This window comes from Hydractinia symbiolongicarpus, chromosome 11, assembly GCF_029227915.1.
Source record: "Hydractinia symbiolongicarpus strain clone_291-10 chromosome 11, HSymV2.1, whole genome shotgun sequence".
NCBI classification, from domain to species: Eukaryota; Metazoa; Cnidaria; class Hydrozoa; order Anthoathecata; family Hydractiniidae; genus Hydractinia; species Hydractinia symbiolongicarpus.
This window is the reverse complement of record NC_079885.1, coordinates 24,554,714-24,572,377: the sequence shown is the minus strand read 5'-3', so window position 1 is coordinate 24,572,377 and position 17,664 is coordinate 24,554,714. Positions and strand designations below refer to the sequence as shown.

Here is a 17,664-nt window from a genome sequence, read left to right as displayed (position 1 = left end):
CCACCACCTTGAAACGTAATATTTCGAATCTTAAGACCTCGTCTATTTATTTCCTATTGTACTAAAAACCTTCATGTAATAGATAATCAGGCAAACAAGTGCTTCTACTACGGAAAAGATAATATTGTTTGTTTTTATTGTACAACCTGTGTTTCCAAAAAGTTGTGACAGTTATGCAAATGTTGTGCAACAAAATTTAGGTTATTAAAAACCAAGCTTTATATTTTGCGGATAAACGAGCTCCAAAGTAACTTGCTGCTAATTAACTAAAATTTCGATTTGGGCTTTCCAATCTGGAAATATTTCTTTCTATTTTATCGTAATTGTTTCAGCTACGTCAACTGCAAAAGAAATTAACAACTTCTTTTTTATAAATAACAATTTTAACTAAATAAGTAAAACTAAAAACTTTCCACCTTGCTTTCCTCTTATTTCTAAGTCATTTTTATTCTTTTTAGTCCGGTTTAAGATAATGAAAACAGATCGACTAGAAAAATTCAACAGTCGGTAAAATTTTCGTTCAACCGCGATCTCATTTTTTCTCTTTTTGATATAAGGGATAGCCGGAAAGAAATATTTCTTTCTTGCTATCCCTTATATCCTTGGGATCGAGGTCGATTTTTGATGAGTAAAGATATTAATCACCACGGAACAAAAATTTGCTCACATTTCACTGTCTTTTCTTTGGTTCACAGTATATTAATTATCATTTTTAGTCCCTTACAACTTTATATTCGTTGTTTTTCATGTTTATGCCTCCTTCCTTTGCTTATTGTTTTTCATCATTTTTTCACCACCTAGTACAACGTTGGGCCTCGAATAAACTGTCTCGAGAAACTGTGAGGCTACTTTTATTTAAACATTTTTAACCATACATTTCAATTTTATAAGAACAAACCGTATAGGAACAGGAAGCTAGCATTTTCTACTCTTTTGTCTTTTTGTAAGGTCATGAACACTCCTTGTGACAGAAGATACAGCCATTTTACAATCAACAATTGTTGGAAGACAAGGGAAGTTATGTTGAATTATTATTATTATCTGACCCTCAAATTGTTGGCTGGTGTAAGTCTTAACAAAAACGTTTGTGTTTTAAACTTTTTTAGTATCAAAGTTTTGATAAACATTATCTAGTGGATTGTTTATGTAGTCAATGCTACAACTCAAATATTCTAAAAAACCGTTATTATCAGTCATCGGATTTTCCTCATTAGAACTGTCAGGAAGCAGAAATTTGATTCTTCTAATGTTAATTATAGATTCCTTCCTTTCGTTGATTTTTACTCTTCAAAACCAATTATATTACTCTTCAAAAACAATTGTTATTCATAAAACTCAGTAATGAGTCAGACAACCCCACAGCTTTACGGGACATATCCTCATTTTTCTAACCTTTCACGAACGGAAAAAAGTGTTTCATGATAGATCTTAGAATAATTGGAAATGTTCAGTGTGGTGAAGCGAACGAAGCAGACCACACAGTATCCTGGAAAAAACCTGGCAAGATGTTTTCACATTTTGAGTGAAATGATTCTCTTCCTTTTCTAAAGTTACCCTGAGTAATGCTGCCTACGCTACAACTTGCTTTTCCTACAACAACAAAAAACTATGAATCTTGATTCTGTAAGGAGTGATATAATATCAGTAGTTCCACTGAAAAGGTAGAGAAAACATCCCTTTCATTGTTGTGACCACACAATATGTTCTTTGACTAATAAAATTTTCTTCTGAGAAAGAACTTGATTATAACTTGCCAGACGAACATGTGAAACAAACGACAAAGCGACAAATATTAATGATTTGACATGGAAGCATTTACTTTAAATGAAAACACTGCGTAGAAACGTCTGGTTTTAAGATGACAGATCTTACAAAGTGTTTTATTGTCATCAATCAAATAGCCAGAGAAGGTTTCTGCTAAGTAACGAAATACTTAGTATAGTGCCGGAAAGAGCTTTTAAGAATATATATCCTATGGAAGACGAAGTAAAATTATCAAATTTTAAGTTTTCTAACGGATCGATTTCAACAGGATAATTTTTTGTGTGTAGTTACTCGAGACAACATGTTGCCATGGTAACATTGTAAACAAACAACAAAAGTTTAGAAGCATTACGTGTAGCCTAGAACATACTTTTTTCTTTTGCATGACCAAATAATACGGACTGACGAAAAAAATCGTCAAGTGTACACTAAACGTCAATTCGGCGTGAGGGAGGACGTCAAATCCGTTGACGTCTTAATATTTCATTTCGTAAGACATTTATTTTTTAGGTGAAAGGGGTAAGGGAGCAATATAAGAGGTGAAATCTAAAGTCGAAGTGACATTTTTCGTACATTTTACATTTTGTATTTTTTTATATTTACATATTTTTACATTTTACATTTCTAAATCCTTAAATCACTAAAGCCACTTTACAGATTAGAATCTTTGTGGCGCGTCATAGATCCAAGGGAAATGTTTTTTCAAAAATATAAAACAGTGCAGATTACCACCTCTTGATATAAGAGATGACGTCGGAAAATATTTTTCGTCGTCTTCTCTCATATCAAAAACACAAAAAACCCTGGGGACGAGGGTGTGCATATTACAAACAATGCTTTCAATGAACATCTTTTCGTCACTCACCAAGATGCTTCATTAGTTATACACTACGCAACAAGCTAGAGCCTGTCAGCTATAAATAATGTTGAATTCTTATTCTTAAACCTAAAGTGATAGAAGAAATATCTGAATTTTTAAAATAGCATGTTTCTCAGTGTAGGAAGCAACATGACATGAATTTCAAAAAAATCAAGGCACAGCCTGAAGCCATCTGGAAAGGAGGTAGTGAGGAGGAACGTGATTTTTCAAAAGGTTTACAGTTACTGCGAAGTAGTTGTACTTCTCAGCATTTTGAATGAAGCAGCGAACTGAACAAGTCACGAATCCATGTGGATGCGATGCATATTGAAATACAGACTACGTCATCTTTTTGCTTTTTGTCTATATAATAATATAAAAGAAGTAGATGTTATGGCGTTCGGTTGATTGAGGCAATGTTGATTTCAGACCTACTTACTACCAAGTGAAGGTGTCCGATCTTATCTCAAAGTACAAATGCAGAGAGAGATCAATACATCGTTTTCACAGTGTCGGTTCCGTAATCATTTCTTTCCGTAAAATAACAATTTTAGAAAAGCAGCCGCGGTGTGGCAGGTGATATTGCGACTGAAACTCACATCGTTAAAAATCTCAAAAATGTCACATGAATATTGTGCTTTATTCTCCAAATATAATAAACACTTTCCGAATTTATTTACCTTGATGTGCAGAAGATATTTGGAAAATAGTTGACAAAAAAATGGATAAAATATTTGAAATCCTCACCACAAATTGAATAAAGACTATAATTTTAAAATCCACCGCAAAAAAATAACCTGCTACAACAATTTATTTAATTAAGTTATATTTGATCTGTGATTAAAAGTGCAGCTTGTGAAAGAAATCAAAAGAATAAAAATTTTTTAAGTTCAAACAAGTTAAACATTTGTATACACGCTAATTTATCTATACTAAATTAAATATAGGTTTTAAAAAGCATAAAATTCGTGAACAGAAGTATTGCATATGGCGGTAATGGCCAGAGTTCATACGTAGGGAAATTAACATGAATTTACTATCAATTTTATCATAACATGCTGTTAAGCTTGGAAAACATGGTAACTGCTTACAGTAAGCAACGAAATATGAATAAATATACTCTGTTGCTATATCACATTTCCCTACGCTACATATTTCATCTCGCGCATGCGTGATTGACACTGTAAAACGGTGTGTTTCTGACTACCGACGACCAACTGGGAGAAAGTGTGCTAACTAATGCCAGGCTGACTCCCTATTATTCGGTGAATACAGACTCAATATATTTACCACAGCTATATTTTGAATGGTTATTTATTAATATTGTTATTAGATTTTGATTAGTAAATAAAAGAGTGTACTGCAATGCACTTTTTTCGGCAAAGAATGAAACATTAACATGCTTCATTAATTTCCGTGATGTGTCTACAGCATTCTACCTATGTCACAGATTTAACAAAAGGTAAACGCTTCGGACTAAATTCTGACCTGTACAATGGCTCACAAATAGCACTGCAAAAAAAAGAAAAAAAAATAGTCACATCAAAACTAGCAGCATCATATGTTACCGCTACAAGAAAACGCCACGGCAAAACAAAAAACGCCCTGGCAAAACAAGCAACGCCCTAACAAAACAAGGAACGCCGCGGCATAAAAAGCAAGCCATAAAAGAGCAACGAAGTTTATGACAAAAAAATAAGAAAGGCCAGGGCTAAACGATTTTGTATTATCGTATTTTGTGTGACGCGTGGCTTTTATAATCTCGCCGTGGCTTTTATTTTGCCGTGGCGTTCTTTTGTTTTGTTGTTTTTGGACCATATCGTATACTTCGAACTTACGTAATTTTGCAATTTTTAGTATACCGTGCCATCTCGGTTACATTGTGAAAGGGTGGCGCGTCTGAGTAAAATTGGAATGGAAAATGGCTGACATACAACAATACTAAATAGGTCGTATTATTGGGTGGTAGCATGCCTAACTTTCCCACTGTGTGTTTATAATGGTAGTAAATGTATTATAGATTTTTAATGATATCCACAAATGGGTTGCAATCAAAGTGTAGAGGAAAGTAGAGCTTCTGCTCATAGTAAACATATTGATGTGTTTTTAAAAAAAGATGGTGACAAATCCCAAAAGGAAGTCAAATTGTTATTATTAGGTATGGAAAGAACCACTGAATTTATTTAAAGAGTACTGTCTTATTATAAGATCTATGCTGTTAAATCAACATGGTTAACAGCTATATTGTATTTATGAGATATGATTGGGCTTTGTGAGGAGTCACAAGGTCAAACTAGCTACAAGCAAACAAAACAGTCCCATGACTACTGCAATTTAGAATATGCCCTAATTTAAGCCATAGATGGCTTGCTAATGTTTAGTTAAAAAGTTTTTTTTTTTTGCACATGCACAAGCACTTCCATAGGTAGAAAATATGAACAACAGACCAGAAAACTATCCAAAGAAAGAAATATTTTCTTAAAATTAGTGAATTTTTTTAAGAGGAATTAGAAAATATATTTAAAGTTTAATTTCAGTTCCTCTTGGATCTTTTGCTATCCAAAAATTTTTAATCTTCATTAATAGCCATTTACCCTGCGTGAGTTCTTTGTTCTCAAAATGAAATCAAAACAACTACATTACTATAATTGGTCTATTGACATGGTTTTTGCTGTTTTAGCTAAAAACTTTCTAGTAAACCTGTTTTGTTATTATTATTTGTTCTGTCAAAAGATATTGTGTTTGTTTTGATTTGAACGCATGTACTATATAAGTTGTTTGTTTCACAAGAAGGGTTACATCTAAAAATGGGATTTTCTGTGATATGTTTCGGCATGGCTGTGCAAATTTTTTGCAATCAGCTTGCCCATATAAAATTTCTGTGATATGTGATTGTCGAAATATTTGCAAGATAATATATCAAATCTTCTAATTATGCTACCATATTGTTTAGTTTCTGCTTATAAATGCTCCTGAGTACACAATTTAAAAGAGAACTAATAAAAATATGTTGTTGGTTTATTACCACAGTCTTCCATATCGCTAAAGCAACATAGCATTAAATTTTTTACATTTTGGCAATTTTAATGTCCAGAATTACATACCACCAAAGTGTTCAAGTTGGCTGCCATTTTGGAGCAAAAGCCAACCTGGTTCACATATATTTTGGTAAAGGTTTCTTCCCAAGCAAAAACAAGTGGAGCTCTAAAAGTTAAGAATATATCAAAACCTAAGAAACACTTTCATTTTGCCTCAAAAATTGCTTTTTGATAGATATTATAAAATAAAAAAACTCTTTACGTGTTACGAGCTTCAACAACTCATTACCAGCCATTCTCAAACGGCGAATGCAATTTTTTTACGTTAAGTCATTACAAGATTTCATCAAACGCTAGAAAAGAGTAAGTCAGTGACAAACGCGTCTAAACTTTGAAATCGATGGTTTCCAGGAAGAGTGGATTATATATACATGTTTTTATCAAAAAGAACATAATCGCTACAAAGAAAGTGAAAGTATGGCCGACAAGCACTTTTTTTACTGACAAAGTTTTTTTTACCGACAAAATTTTAAGAATAATTTTTAACGAATTGGTATATTTTATAAAGCAGTATTTTATAACTTAAAAAATCCCTTAGGTTATCTACTCAACCATAAATTTGATTAAAACACTTTCTGAGCGAAAGTGTTGCTAATGGTTATTTATCACAACGATATAAGGCAGTATAACATTCAGATTTCATAGACACTAAGTTGTATTATGAACCTATACTATTAAAGGATGCAGGATAGATTAAACCTAAATAGAGCTTTAACAAATTGTAATAAAGGCCGTTTTTTTGCAAAACTAATGTCTGGTCACAAAGGTAATAGTGAGATTTTCGCATTAGACATTTTTTTTTTAACATTTGACATTTGTAACGTCATCACTTGCATGTTTGTAGAGTATGTATCAGGCGTGATACATACAATTTATTAATAAGTCCAAAATTTTAATGACATTAGTTAGAACAGGTAGTGCGAACAAAGATTTGACCCAAAGAAAGGGTACAGTACTGGAAAAAGGTTGTTTAACATATCGAGCACGCAACGTGCGTAAACTCCCTTGATACGCGGTGTACCGCGTTTATAATAATAAGAAACATTTAAAATAAATAGTCGCGATCTATCAAGAATCTAGTATCGTGACATATATATATATATATATATATATATATATATATATATATATATATATATATATATATATATATATATATATATATATATATATATATATATATATATATATATATATATATATATATATATATATATATATATATATATATATATATATATATATATATATATATATATATATATATATATATATATATATATATATATATATATATATATATATATATATATATATATATATATATATATATATATATATATATATATATATATATATATATATATATATATATATATATATATATATATATATATATTGTTCCAGCAAATGTTTTTTCCTTAAAGTAAATAAATCCAGCCTCAAAGTTACTTAAAATCTCTTTAAAAAATTTACAGCTGAGCCCAAAACCTCTGAAAATTTTCTGTATTGTTATGAGAAAAAGTGGGTGTGTTGTATATATTTAAATCAGACAGAGGAAGTATTATGAGAGAAAAAATTATTTTAGTTTCAGAAGAAAATTAGGAAAATTTATTAGAATTTGTTTCTTTATTTGTTTAAAACAAGGGTTAAAGTAAATTGACCTGTGCCTATACATCACAATCTCTGATGTTAAAAGAACTGAGTTAGCATTTTGTATCGCGTTCAAAAGGCCAGTGAGAAAGGAGCTCAGAGAGAAAGCCAGAGGTTTAAATTGAGAATTAGCAAACATAGCAAAAAAATATTAATTTGTTTGGTTAAAAAGCACTTATCTAGCACATACACATCTAGCACTAATATAGATAGATAATAGATATATGAATTTCAACCTTAGTAGTCTATATCTTATATCTCTGGCATCAAAACGGTTTAAATTAAAGGGAAATAATGTCATGAAATTTTTTCAGGAAATTAAGCTCTTATGAAATTTCAGGACTCACTAACTGTGTGAAAATTAGTTTTTGCAAAAAATAATTGTCTTATGTTATTTTTTTTTTTTTTCACAACATCACTTTTAGCATGTTTTTTTAATCTTTAAATTTAAATAAATATATATTTTGAATGCATTTTTTGATATGTAAAGTTGTGTTGTATGTCCATGGTTTCAGTTATAAATGTAAAATCAGCTCACAAAAATTTGCTCAACGTGCAAAAATATACCTTGCAGCTGTGGCTGTCGAGAAATCGCAGGTGCTTGTGCAGGCATATGTGCAAAATTGTTTAGATGAGCGAAAATATCACAAAAATTTGCTCAACGTGCAAAAATATACCTTGCAGCTGTGGCTGTCGAGAAATCGCAGGTGCTTGTGCAAGCATATGTGCAAAATTGTTTAGATGTATCACACGTAATATCACACGTGCAAGTTAATCTTGATTTTAATTTATGTACCTTGCTTATGCATGTTTAAAACAATTTATAAAGACCTTAAAAACTAAATATTTAAATTTTGTTTCATAAATAAAACGATGATCAGTTGATCTCTTAAAATATTATTGTTACTCTTTACATCTGCATAATATAACAGCTGTGAAATTTGGAGATAATAAAAATTTAACTAATTCAGACTGGTTACTAACAATCACAACAGTAGGGGGTGTCACAACAAACATATTTTGCCCTGTTTTTATTTATGCAATGTCAATTAATGTGTAGTCTCGCTATATTAAATTTAAGTTTAGCCTAAAAAAGGTGCACATTTAATGTTAAACAGTTGACCTAATTTGTAGCACCAACCCCTATTCAGGCTTTGATATACGTATCTAGCTTCTAGATGAAGGTAGCTACAACTTTCTGTGTTTTGCATAACCATTTTTACTTAACAGAATTTTAATAACAACCGCTTAAAAATTGCACTCACAAAAAAATTACATGTTTGTTAATTCACCTGTCATAGCACATCTAAATTCAACTACAAGTGTTCATTGCAGCACATGCACAGAAATAATCTGTACATAGTCTGTTGTAATGTTAAAGCACTGTTTAGACCACTAACCATAGATTCCTTTTTACAATTATAACTTTTCAAATGGTTAAACTTGGCTGTACCTTTCCATGTACTATTATTTCACTTGTGGTCTTATAGTATTAACATGTAAATATTCGTTTTCATTTATTTATCAAGGACCAAGCTTAATGAGGTTTTAATAAACGTTTTGTATATAAAAGATAAACAATTGACTCTGCTGTTTTGACTATGCTAATTACCGATAAATGAAAATATTGGATTCACAATTTTAAAATTTCTTTCTAATAGTGACTCACAAAAACAGCTTTTTTAAATTGCAAATTACAGCCTGCTAATTCAAACCCTGGTGTCCACAAGTTAGAACTGGTAATGTTTTGTCTATATCTGTGTCAGCTAAACATTGACCTTTAAAATCTTAAGAACCAATTTTTGTGAAAATGAAAAAAAAAAATTCATATTCATACTAATAAACAATTTAAGCTCAACTTTTTTCCAAATGTTAGTTCTCCTTTAACATGAACTCATCAAATTGTGCGTGTCTAGTTACAAAACTTGACAAAATATTCATGTGACACGCTTAGCCTAGTGTCGTTATAGAAATACCAAAAAGCAAACTTTTAAAGCCTAAACATTGACATACTTTAGTAGAAAACTGTCAAAACCCCTTTGCTCAAAGTCTTGATATTACAGTATTTTGTTTCAAAACTGTGAAAATATTTTCTTACAAAGTCTAATCATTATAAACTATCTACATATCTTAGCATTTCCATATTTTATTGTGAATTTATTAATTGAGTATTAGTTGTAGTTTAGACTATTACTATGCCAAACAAAATCAGATGTATATATATGTGTAAAAAAATGTATATCGTCGTATAGTAATTACATTTTGGATAATTCTAACACTACTGAAGACAAGTGTGCAACTAAGGTTTATATGTAAGCTTATACATTCAGGTATATACACTAACACAACTTTTGTGAAAATTATTATAGTAATTGTAAAATTATTGTTTATTTTCTAGGCGCTGGTGAGTCAGGCAAGAGTACTATCGTGAAACAAATGAAGTAAGTATAAACTTTTTTAAAAGTGTGAGAAATTTTATTGCTATTGTCAACCTATTATTAATACACTAGTCCATAAAGCTTGTGGAAAAATCCACTTGTGCAGATTATAAACGAAAAAGAAGCGTCGTTTAAGTTTTGATGACATCAGCAACCCATCCATAAAAAATATTAGTAGAGCTTAAAATGTTGGTCAAGAAAATGTATATGATCATGCGCTTTTGATGAGCGGTTAGTCAGATATAAGGGTTTAAAAATTTTGCTGATGTCAGCAATGGCCCATCAAAACCAAAAAACTGTTTTTTAGAAATTTTTATACCTGTTGCCTTCATCGTATAGATCTTGAAACACTGGTCAAGTATATAGGATTATGTACTTTTGGGAAACGATTGCAGAGATATTAAGGTTTGAAGGTTTTTTAATGACGTCATCAACCCGTCCATTCCGAAACGGATTTGGAGACCTAGGTTTGGGAAACTTACCCAAATTGGTCCTAGGTGGTCCCTAGTTACCCACACGGTGAAAAATCATTGACATCACTACCTCGTTTCCCAGTTATTTGGCCTCAAAGTTTAAAGTGCACTGTAATGGCTTCATTAATTTAACATACTTTCCTTTGACGTTAATATTATTTTAACGTTAAAAGTTTGGTAAATTACAGAACCATTTTATGGGCGATGTTTTAGAGACTTTATGAAAAAAAGTTGTAAAGGATATAATCCACTTTGCAAAAGTCACAGACCGACAGAACTGGCATATTATTATATAGAAGTCGATAAAGCCCATGGAAAAATCCACTGAGGCAGAATAAATATGAAAAAGAGGGATCATTTGAATTTTGATGACGTCAGCAGCCCATCCACAATAGAAAATTATATGTTTTATCGTTGCCTCTATTGTGTAGAGCTTAAGCGCTAATCAAAAAAATGTATTGAATTATATGTTTTCGACGAAGGCCTAAGGAGATATAGGGGTTTTAAATAATATAATATATAGGATATTGACGTTAAAGTAGTGTTATTATCGTTGCGCCGTAACGTCAGAAAATTTACCAAATTAGACATGCATTGTTCGGCAACATCAATGGAAAGTGAGCATATCCACTTTCCCTGTCACAGACACATGGAACTGGCGTATTATTATATAGATGATCTATTTTTTGGTCTCTTACACAAAGTTTAAAAAGAAAGTAATATGTAAAATATAATAAGGCCAAGTTTTAACTGTTTCACACTAAACAATAACCATAACCATGTGTATCATATGAAATGCATTTTAATTATAATTCACTGTATTTTGTTTCAAACTGGGTTGCTGTATTAGATTTAAAAGAAAGAGAAACATTATTTTTAATTGCAGTGAAAACGTTTCAAAAACAGTAGGTGTAAAATTAACAAAATAATTTGTAAGCATTTTTTTACATGTGGATGTCCACATGCAACACTTTAAAACAATAGCTTGCATGTTACATGTGAGAACAAATGGCTTTATCATCTCTTATTAACATGGCTTTTGCACAGGGGTAACTATAAGAAGTAAAGTTACTGGAGATTCTTAATGTGGGCATTAGATTGTTATGTGACATTGTAAAACTTGCATGTAGTGTCTGATATTACATTTCATGTTAGAAACGAAAAGTAGTAGTTAAAATTTGATTTAATTTAAACGTGTCTCAATTTTCATAGAATTATACACGACAATGGCTTTACAGAAGAAGATCATCGGCGATTTAAGCCAGTTATATTCAGTAACACGATCATGTCCCTCATTGCAATGCTGCGGGCTATGGAAAAACTACGTATAAATTTTGCTGATGAAAGGAGAGGGGTAAGCTTTGACCTGTTGTTTTATGCATCCTGTAAGATGTTTAATCGCAAAGTGAATAAATTGAGTAGTTGTGTTCACTCTTTTTTTGTAGCATGTTTCTAGTTTTAAAGTGACGGGACATATTTTAAATAAGTTTAAATTAGCAGTGTAGTGCATACAAGTGCCATAGCATGACACTCTTGAAAAGTTTTGAATGGCATTGAACTTATTTTTTAGAGTGATGCTAAGATGGTCTTTTTGATAGCTAACAGTGGTCAAGACACAATGCCCTTCTCACCAGAACTGACAGAAGCCATGAAGAGGCTATGGGTGGACAAAGGTGTACTTACGTGTTTTCGTCGATCACGAGAATACCAACTTAATGATTCAACCAAATAGTAAGAATTTACCTTTCATATTCAGTGCAAGGTGCATCCTGAGATTTTTTACTTAGGGAGTGGTCTATTTTTATATGTCTAATATTCTTCTGTTGTTTTTTTAGTTATTTAGATGCATTAGACAGACTTTCGAAACCTGATTACAGGCCGACGGAGCAAGATATACTTCGAACAAGAGTAAAAACTACAGGAATAGTAGAAATACAATTCACCTTTAAAAAACTAAATTTTAGGTAAGTTTGTTGTGGATATATAAATTTATCAGTAATCAACACTAAACGACTAACTCACTGACTTATCACGACTTCTTCAAATGAACTGAAGGTGCCTATTTAACATGACAGTTTTTTTTTACAAGTGTTTCTTTAATGTTTATTTTATAAAAATGATATACATGCACTTTTTACTATTTCACAGCTTTTTCACATAAACATGTTTAACAGTCCATGAAAGACTTTTCTTTAGTTACTCAAAAATTGCATATGAAAAATTGTTGGCATTATATCTCATCAATATTAGTGCACTGTTAACGTCAAAAAACTTCAGAATTCAACTGAATATTAGCACAAAAGTTAGCACTAAATTTATGGCAATGGAAGATCACACAAATCTACCATTTCTAATCATGTGTTTTGTTTCAAGATGACAAAGCATGTGCCTGTGTAATAAGTCAAATAGTACGCCATTTTAAATGCACTCAGGGAGTGAGTTGATGTGCTAGAAAGCAAGTCTCATCTTAACAATATTATCCATGGTCCTATAGCAAAGAATTCTTTGATGGGACATGTGATGTCATTTTAAAGTTTTTTGGTAAAACATTTCATATTTTTTTAAATTATGACATTTTTAAAAAGAAAATTTTTTGACTACATGAGCAAGCAAAATCTTTGCAAGAACCAAACTAGCAAATTTGAACCAACTTTGCCATGTTGATTTCTTCAGGGGAAAAAGATGGAGATCCAACAAAGAAATCAAAATGAAGTAATTATACTTTGATAAGCTAAAAATGCTTCAAATCTTTGTGCTGCATCAATACCTTCTAATATCACACAAAACTAATGACTAATACGAACATCTACTAAAAATTGACAAACGTTTTTTTGTCCATACTGTTCATATTTTTACTGACGTGTGACCACAGTCGACTACTTGTTGTGTAATGTTTTATTTTTTGTATGTGTTACAAAGTTATTGTATTGAAGATGCACTGGTGATATGTTTGCACAATTTGTTATTGTTTTATTTATTTTGAGATGTGAGCATGCACACTAAGATGGAAGAATTTTTAGAACACTTTTTTTATGTGTTGTGGTGCTGGTTGTTGTTCTAACCCTGTTTGGTATTGTCAGTAATGAGGGGGTGTGGGTGCATAAAGTTCCGGCTGCCTATAACATCTGACACGTGATTAATGTGACAAAAAACGTAGCAAAATTTCAGTATAAGAGAAAACAATAAATTAATTATTGCTGACATCAGCTTTTTTGTTTAACAAGGGTTTTCAAAAATTAGAATGTCAGAATTTGTAGCACTTTCAGTTTTAGAGGTGATTTCATGCAATGTCTTTACGTCATCAACGTCATAAAAATATTGATACTTACAAATTGTTGTAGACTTTTATCAGTAATTTGGAAAACATCAAATTTTGAATCTTGCGTAAGAACTTTATCCCCTCCCCCTATGCCAAATAGAGTTAGTAAGTTGACTTCTGAAATTGTTCATTAGAATAAACATGTTCAGAGAACTGTACTTCCTTGATTACAAACACCTCCAAATGGAGATCTGAGTTGTAAAACTGTTTTTAAATAATTCAAAATGCCAATCAAATTTTGCATTGGAGAATTTTCTGGCTATCATGTTTATTTTTATCTCCAGATTATTAGATGTTGGTGGTCAACGAACAGAAAGGAGAAAATGGATACATTGTTTTCAAGAAGTGACAGCTATCATATTCTGTGCAGCATTAAGTTGTTATGACTTAAGACTTGCGGAAGATGACACAACAGTAAGTATATCCTTTTTTTCTGGACTCATTTCAAGTGTTAAGTTGGGTCAAGCGATGTCTTCGCTGAAAGTGATATTCTTGTCTTTTATTAAGAATTTTAAACCGGACTACGCCTACCTTCAAAAATAAGATATATTTTAGTTGTGGAAGCCTCTTTACTTTAATGGAGACCTGTTGAGTAACAAGGGAATTTGCAGGTTGTCTACTTAGTATTAAAGGGTTGGATAAAACCTAAAAAGATACTATGCAATGATATAGAGGAGAATCAAAGAATGACTCAATTATGCCTGTTACTACCAACCGCATGGGAATTTCATGGGAACCCCCTTGTAGAAAATACAAAATGTTAGGCACAATTAGGCACCACGTGGCAGGCTAGTTTGTTTACAAGCAAAATAAGAACTACCTTATCCGCAAAACCTTTTATTTACTCATAAGTGAATTAATATGCTGTATAACTTTCTCCCCATCAGATCAAGTGACTTTAAGCATTATTTAGTTGAGTGATCCCCACTGCTGACATCAGCATGATAACATGTTCTTCGCAATATATCGTCACATGTTATCTTTAAAATTTATTCTAGTCTGTGTTTCGTTTTTAAAGAAAGTCATGGGTAATATTTTGAAAAAGAATTGGCTGGAACACACAGTTTTCATCTTCTTAACTTCTGTTTTTTAACCTCTTTTTTTTTAGAATCGAATGGTAGAAAGTTTGAAATTGTTCGATTCAATTGTAAATAACGAATGGTTTCTCGCGACCTCTGTGATATTATTTCTTAATAAAAAAGATTTGTTTGAAGAGAAAATACCTTACTCACCTATTACAATATGTTTTCCTGATTACAAAGGTAGGGCGATAATTTTTACTTCTAACCATGTTTTATAACAGAGATTCTTCCTAACCAAGCATTGTCCCATGTTTATTCAGTAGACATTAGTTAGTGAAGGGAGGAATTTCGGGGAAGTTGTCCTAGGTGGGAGGTATCCAGGAAACAATTATCTAGGGAGAGTTACCTAGCTTGGAAGTCCGCAAGAGATTGTACAGGGGAGATTGTCCTAGAATCCATAAATAGACATTAAAGAAATTTTTGTGAAACTGCTCAGGCAGGAAATACTTTTGGAAGTATTGGTGTTATCTAACTTATAGAAGTTGTTGGTGAATTTTATCTTTTTCTTTTTCCTGACCAGTGTTCTGTATTCCATGTCGTACTATTTGTTATAAGAATCCACTTGTATTGAGCTTGTAGTTTTTTAAATGCATGTAGGCTTAAAATCCTTTTTAATATCATCAATGTTTTTTCCTTACTTAGGTGGCGTTACATTCAGAGAGGCAAGCGACTTCATTAAACAAAAATATTTAGAACGAAATCGTAACGATGCAAAAGAGATATATGTACATTTAACTTGTGCCACAGACACTGAAAATATCGACTTTGTTTTTAAAGCAGTCACTAATATGATTATAGCGGCGAACTTAAAGAAATCTGGACTGACGTAGGCTTGTTTAGTGTAACTGCGGCTATGTATGTATGACGTTCCGCATAATGTAAAACAGCCGTTATGTGCAAGTTAGCAGTGTATTGTCTTGGAGAGATTTTTCCAGACCGAAGTGGACTTGAGATGAAACAAAAATTACAATGGAGAGAATCTGAACCATAGTTGACATCATCGCAATATTAGTTACTATGTTCGGCCATGGTTCCATGGTTTCACACCAAATTGTCATGCAAAATTAAATTAATTTTTGTTTAAGTTATCCGTAAAGCATAATTAACTCTCGTGTTTTTAAATTAACACTAAGAATGTCCTTTTAAATGTCACCTCTTAAGCGCCAAACTCCTCCTATAATTTCTAACGGCTGCAATGTGAGTCATCTTCAACCACACTAATGCACAGTCAGACATTTTGTATATACATGCATGCATGAACCAATACGTAAACAACACGAGAAAACAATATTAAGAATCCATGGTCAATCTTACGAAAATATATTTTATTTTGTTTACTAACATGTTTTTATATAATTTGTGTCATCTCGCACCACCTCGAACTTCCGCCTACAATAATTCTTTTTCTTACCAACGTGACTACATACACAGAATATTTTTGTAGTGGAGACTATTTTAGAGTGCTTCGACAGTCTCAATCGAAGCTTCGACAGGTGTTAATTCTTTAATACAATCATTCACCAACCTCGTCAAAGATTTTCTTTGTTTCCGAGATTTTGTGAAATTTTCTGTTTTAACTTTCTGTGCATAGAAGCTGGATATATTCTTATTACTTTATACCACATATTTCTGACGATACTAAACTTCTCCAACTTCTCTCCCATGTCTTAGTGTTTTTCCTAAGAAAAAGCTGACTGAAAGATCTGGGGTCGAAGTTGGTTTATCCTGTGTAAATTTCGCTGTTTTTTAGCACAGCATATAAATATTGGAATTCGCATCCCCTATTTCGACACCAGTCTACATTTTTTTTTACTTTCTGCATGAATTTGGGATTGGTGACGAAATCGGGAATTGTTTAATTAATAGGTGGATTTTTTTCTTAAAAATGTTAAATCAACCTTGAAAATGTTGTTATTCTATAATGGATCCTGTGTAATACATTTCAGTTGAAACATCATCAGAAGTGTTAAAGCATGGCGATTCGAATTAGGTGCTGTTCGGTGATCTTTCTGTTTCCATAGCAATGCGTTGACAAAAGTAAGGCAGCCCTAAAATACATCGCTTTTATCGTGTTTCTTATGACAGTTATAATAACATTTTAAATAAAACAGTTACGTTGCCTGTATGAAATTTGACATATACAAAGTTTTTAAAAAACGAAACGATGTATATTATTCGTATGCCATATTCTTATTTTATTCTATTTTGTGGAAATTGGAAATATCTGTGGAACTTCGTCCCTGACTTATGTAACGAAATAATTTGGGGACGAGGTTGATTTCTGTATTATTAGTAGTCTTTATAACTTTTACTTTTAATAACGACATTTAACCGGTAAACGAAAAAATAATATCTGCCATTTTAAATAAATTTGTTTTTTGTTTTGCTGTAATCCTTGGCAAGCTATTGACCCCCGTGTTTTACATCTATATTTGCACAAGAATTTTTGACGAATACCTGATTACCTATATTGTTTGGTTTTTTTACCTTACTTGATGCATGCCAGTACCTTAAGAATCTCTGCTGCACAACAAAAGTTTTAAGATCTTAAGAAGTTCTTATACCTATAACCTGAAACATATTCGTGGAAATAGACGTCGCCTGATGTCTATCTTATATCGAGACGGGGTCGCCCTAATTAAAAAAAGAGACAACAGAAGCTTGGAACAAGGTTGAGCATACATCAAAAATCTCAGGAAAAGAATTGAACAGGTTGACAGGGTCAGCATTAATTTGACCAATTAAGTTCTGGAAAACCTCAGGAGGCGACGAAATCGGCCCATTTGGGGCAGGTTTTTAATTTCGAAAATTCACCATTGGTGATTGTTGCGTGTGAAATGTCTGGTGCAAACCTGAGATTTTAACCCCCTATATGATAGATAAACCTTTTATGACCGGTCTCTGTATAATAATCTCATAAAAACGCTACATGTTTATGGCGGGATAAATATACTGCCAACAACTTCTTTGGTGTTGAA

General features: G+C 31.9%; 1 protein-coding gene across 2 annotated transcripts; it reads left to right on the top strand.

Annotated features, from left to right (window-relative positions):
* The first annotated feature begins 4,499 nt into the window (after window positions 1-4,499).
* LOC130613908 (G protein alpha o subunit-like) lies at window positions 4,500-17,056 on the top strand. Of its 2 annotated transcripts, XM_057435266.1 has the most exons (9): window positions 4,500-4,781; window positions 9,773-9,815; window positions 11,498-11,639; window positions 11,856-12,016; window positions 12,121-12,249; window positions 12,959-12,997; window positions 13,889-14,018; window positions 14,713-14,866; window positions 15,329-17,056. In XM_057435266.1, the coding sequence occupies exons 1-9, from the start codon at window positions 4,664-4,666 to the stop codon at window positions 15,514-15,516; spliced, it is 1,104 nt and encodes a 367-aa protein (XP_057291249.1). In that variant the 5' UTR covers window positions 4,500-4,663; the 3' UTR covers window positions 15,517-17,056. The 2 variants fall into 2 exon arrangements, with proteins under 2 accessions (XP_057291249.1, XP_057291250.1); XM_057435267.1 differs by lacking the exon at window positions 12,959-12,997 and having other exon boundaries at window positions 4,501-4,781.
* Window positions 17,057-17,664: the final 608 nt, after the last annotated feature.

Excerpts from the sequence above, each read along its gene's own strand:
- LOC130613908 (XM_057435266.1), top strand. The coding sequence starts at position 4,664 with ATGGGTTGCAATCAAAGTGTAGAGGAAAGTAGAGCTTCTGCTCATAGT. Across the intron at positions 9,816-11,497 it reads ACTATCGTGAAACAAATGAA|AATTATACACGACAATGGCT; the intron begins GTAAGTATAAAC and ends CAATTTTCATAG. Across the intron at positions 12,250-12,958 it reads TTTAAAAAACTAAATTTTAG|GGGAAAAAGATGGAGATCCA; the intron begins GTAAGTTTGTTG and ends TGATTTCTTCAG.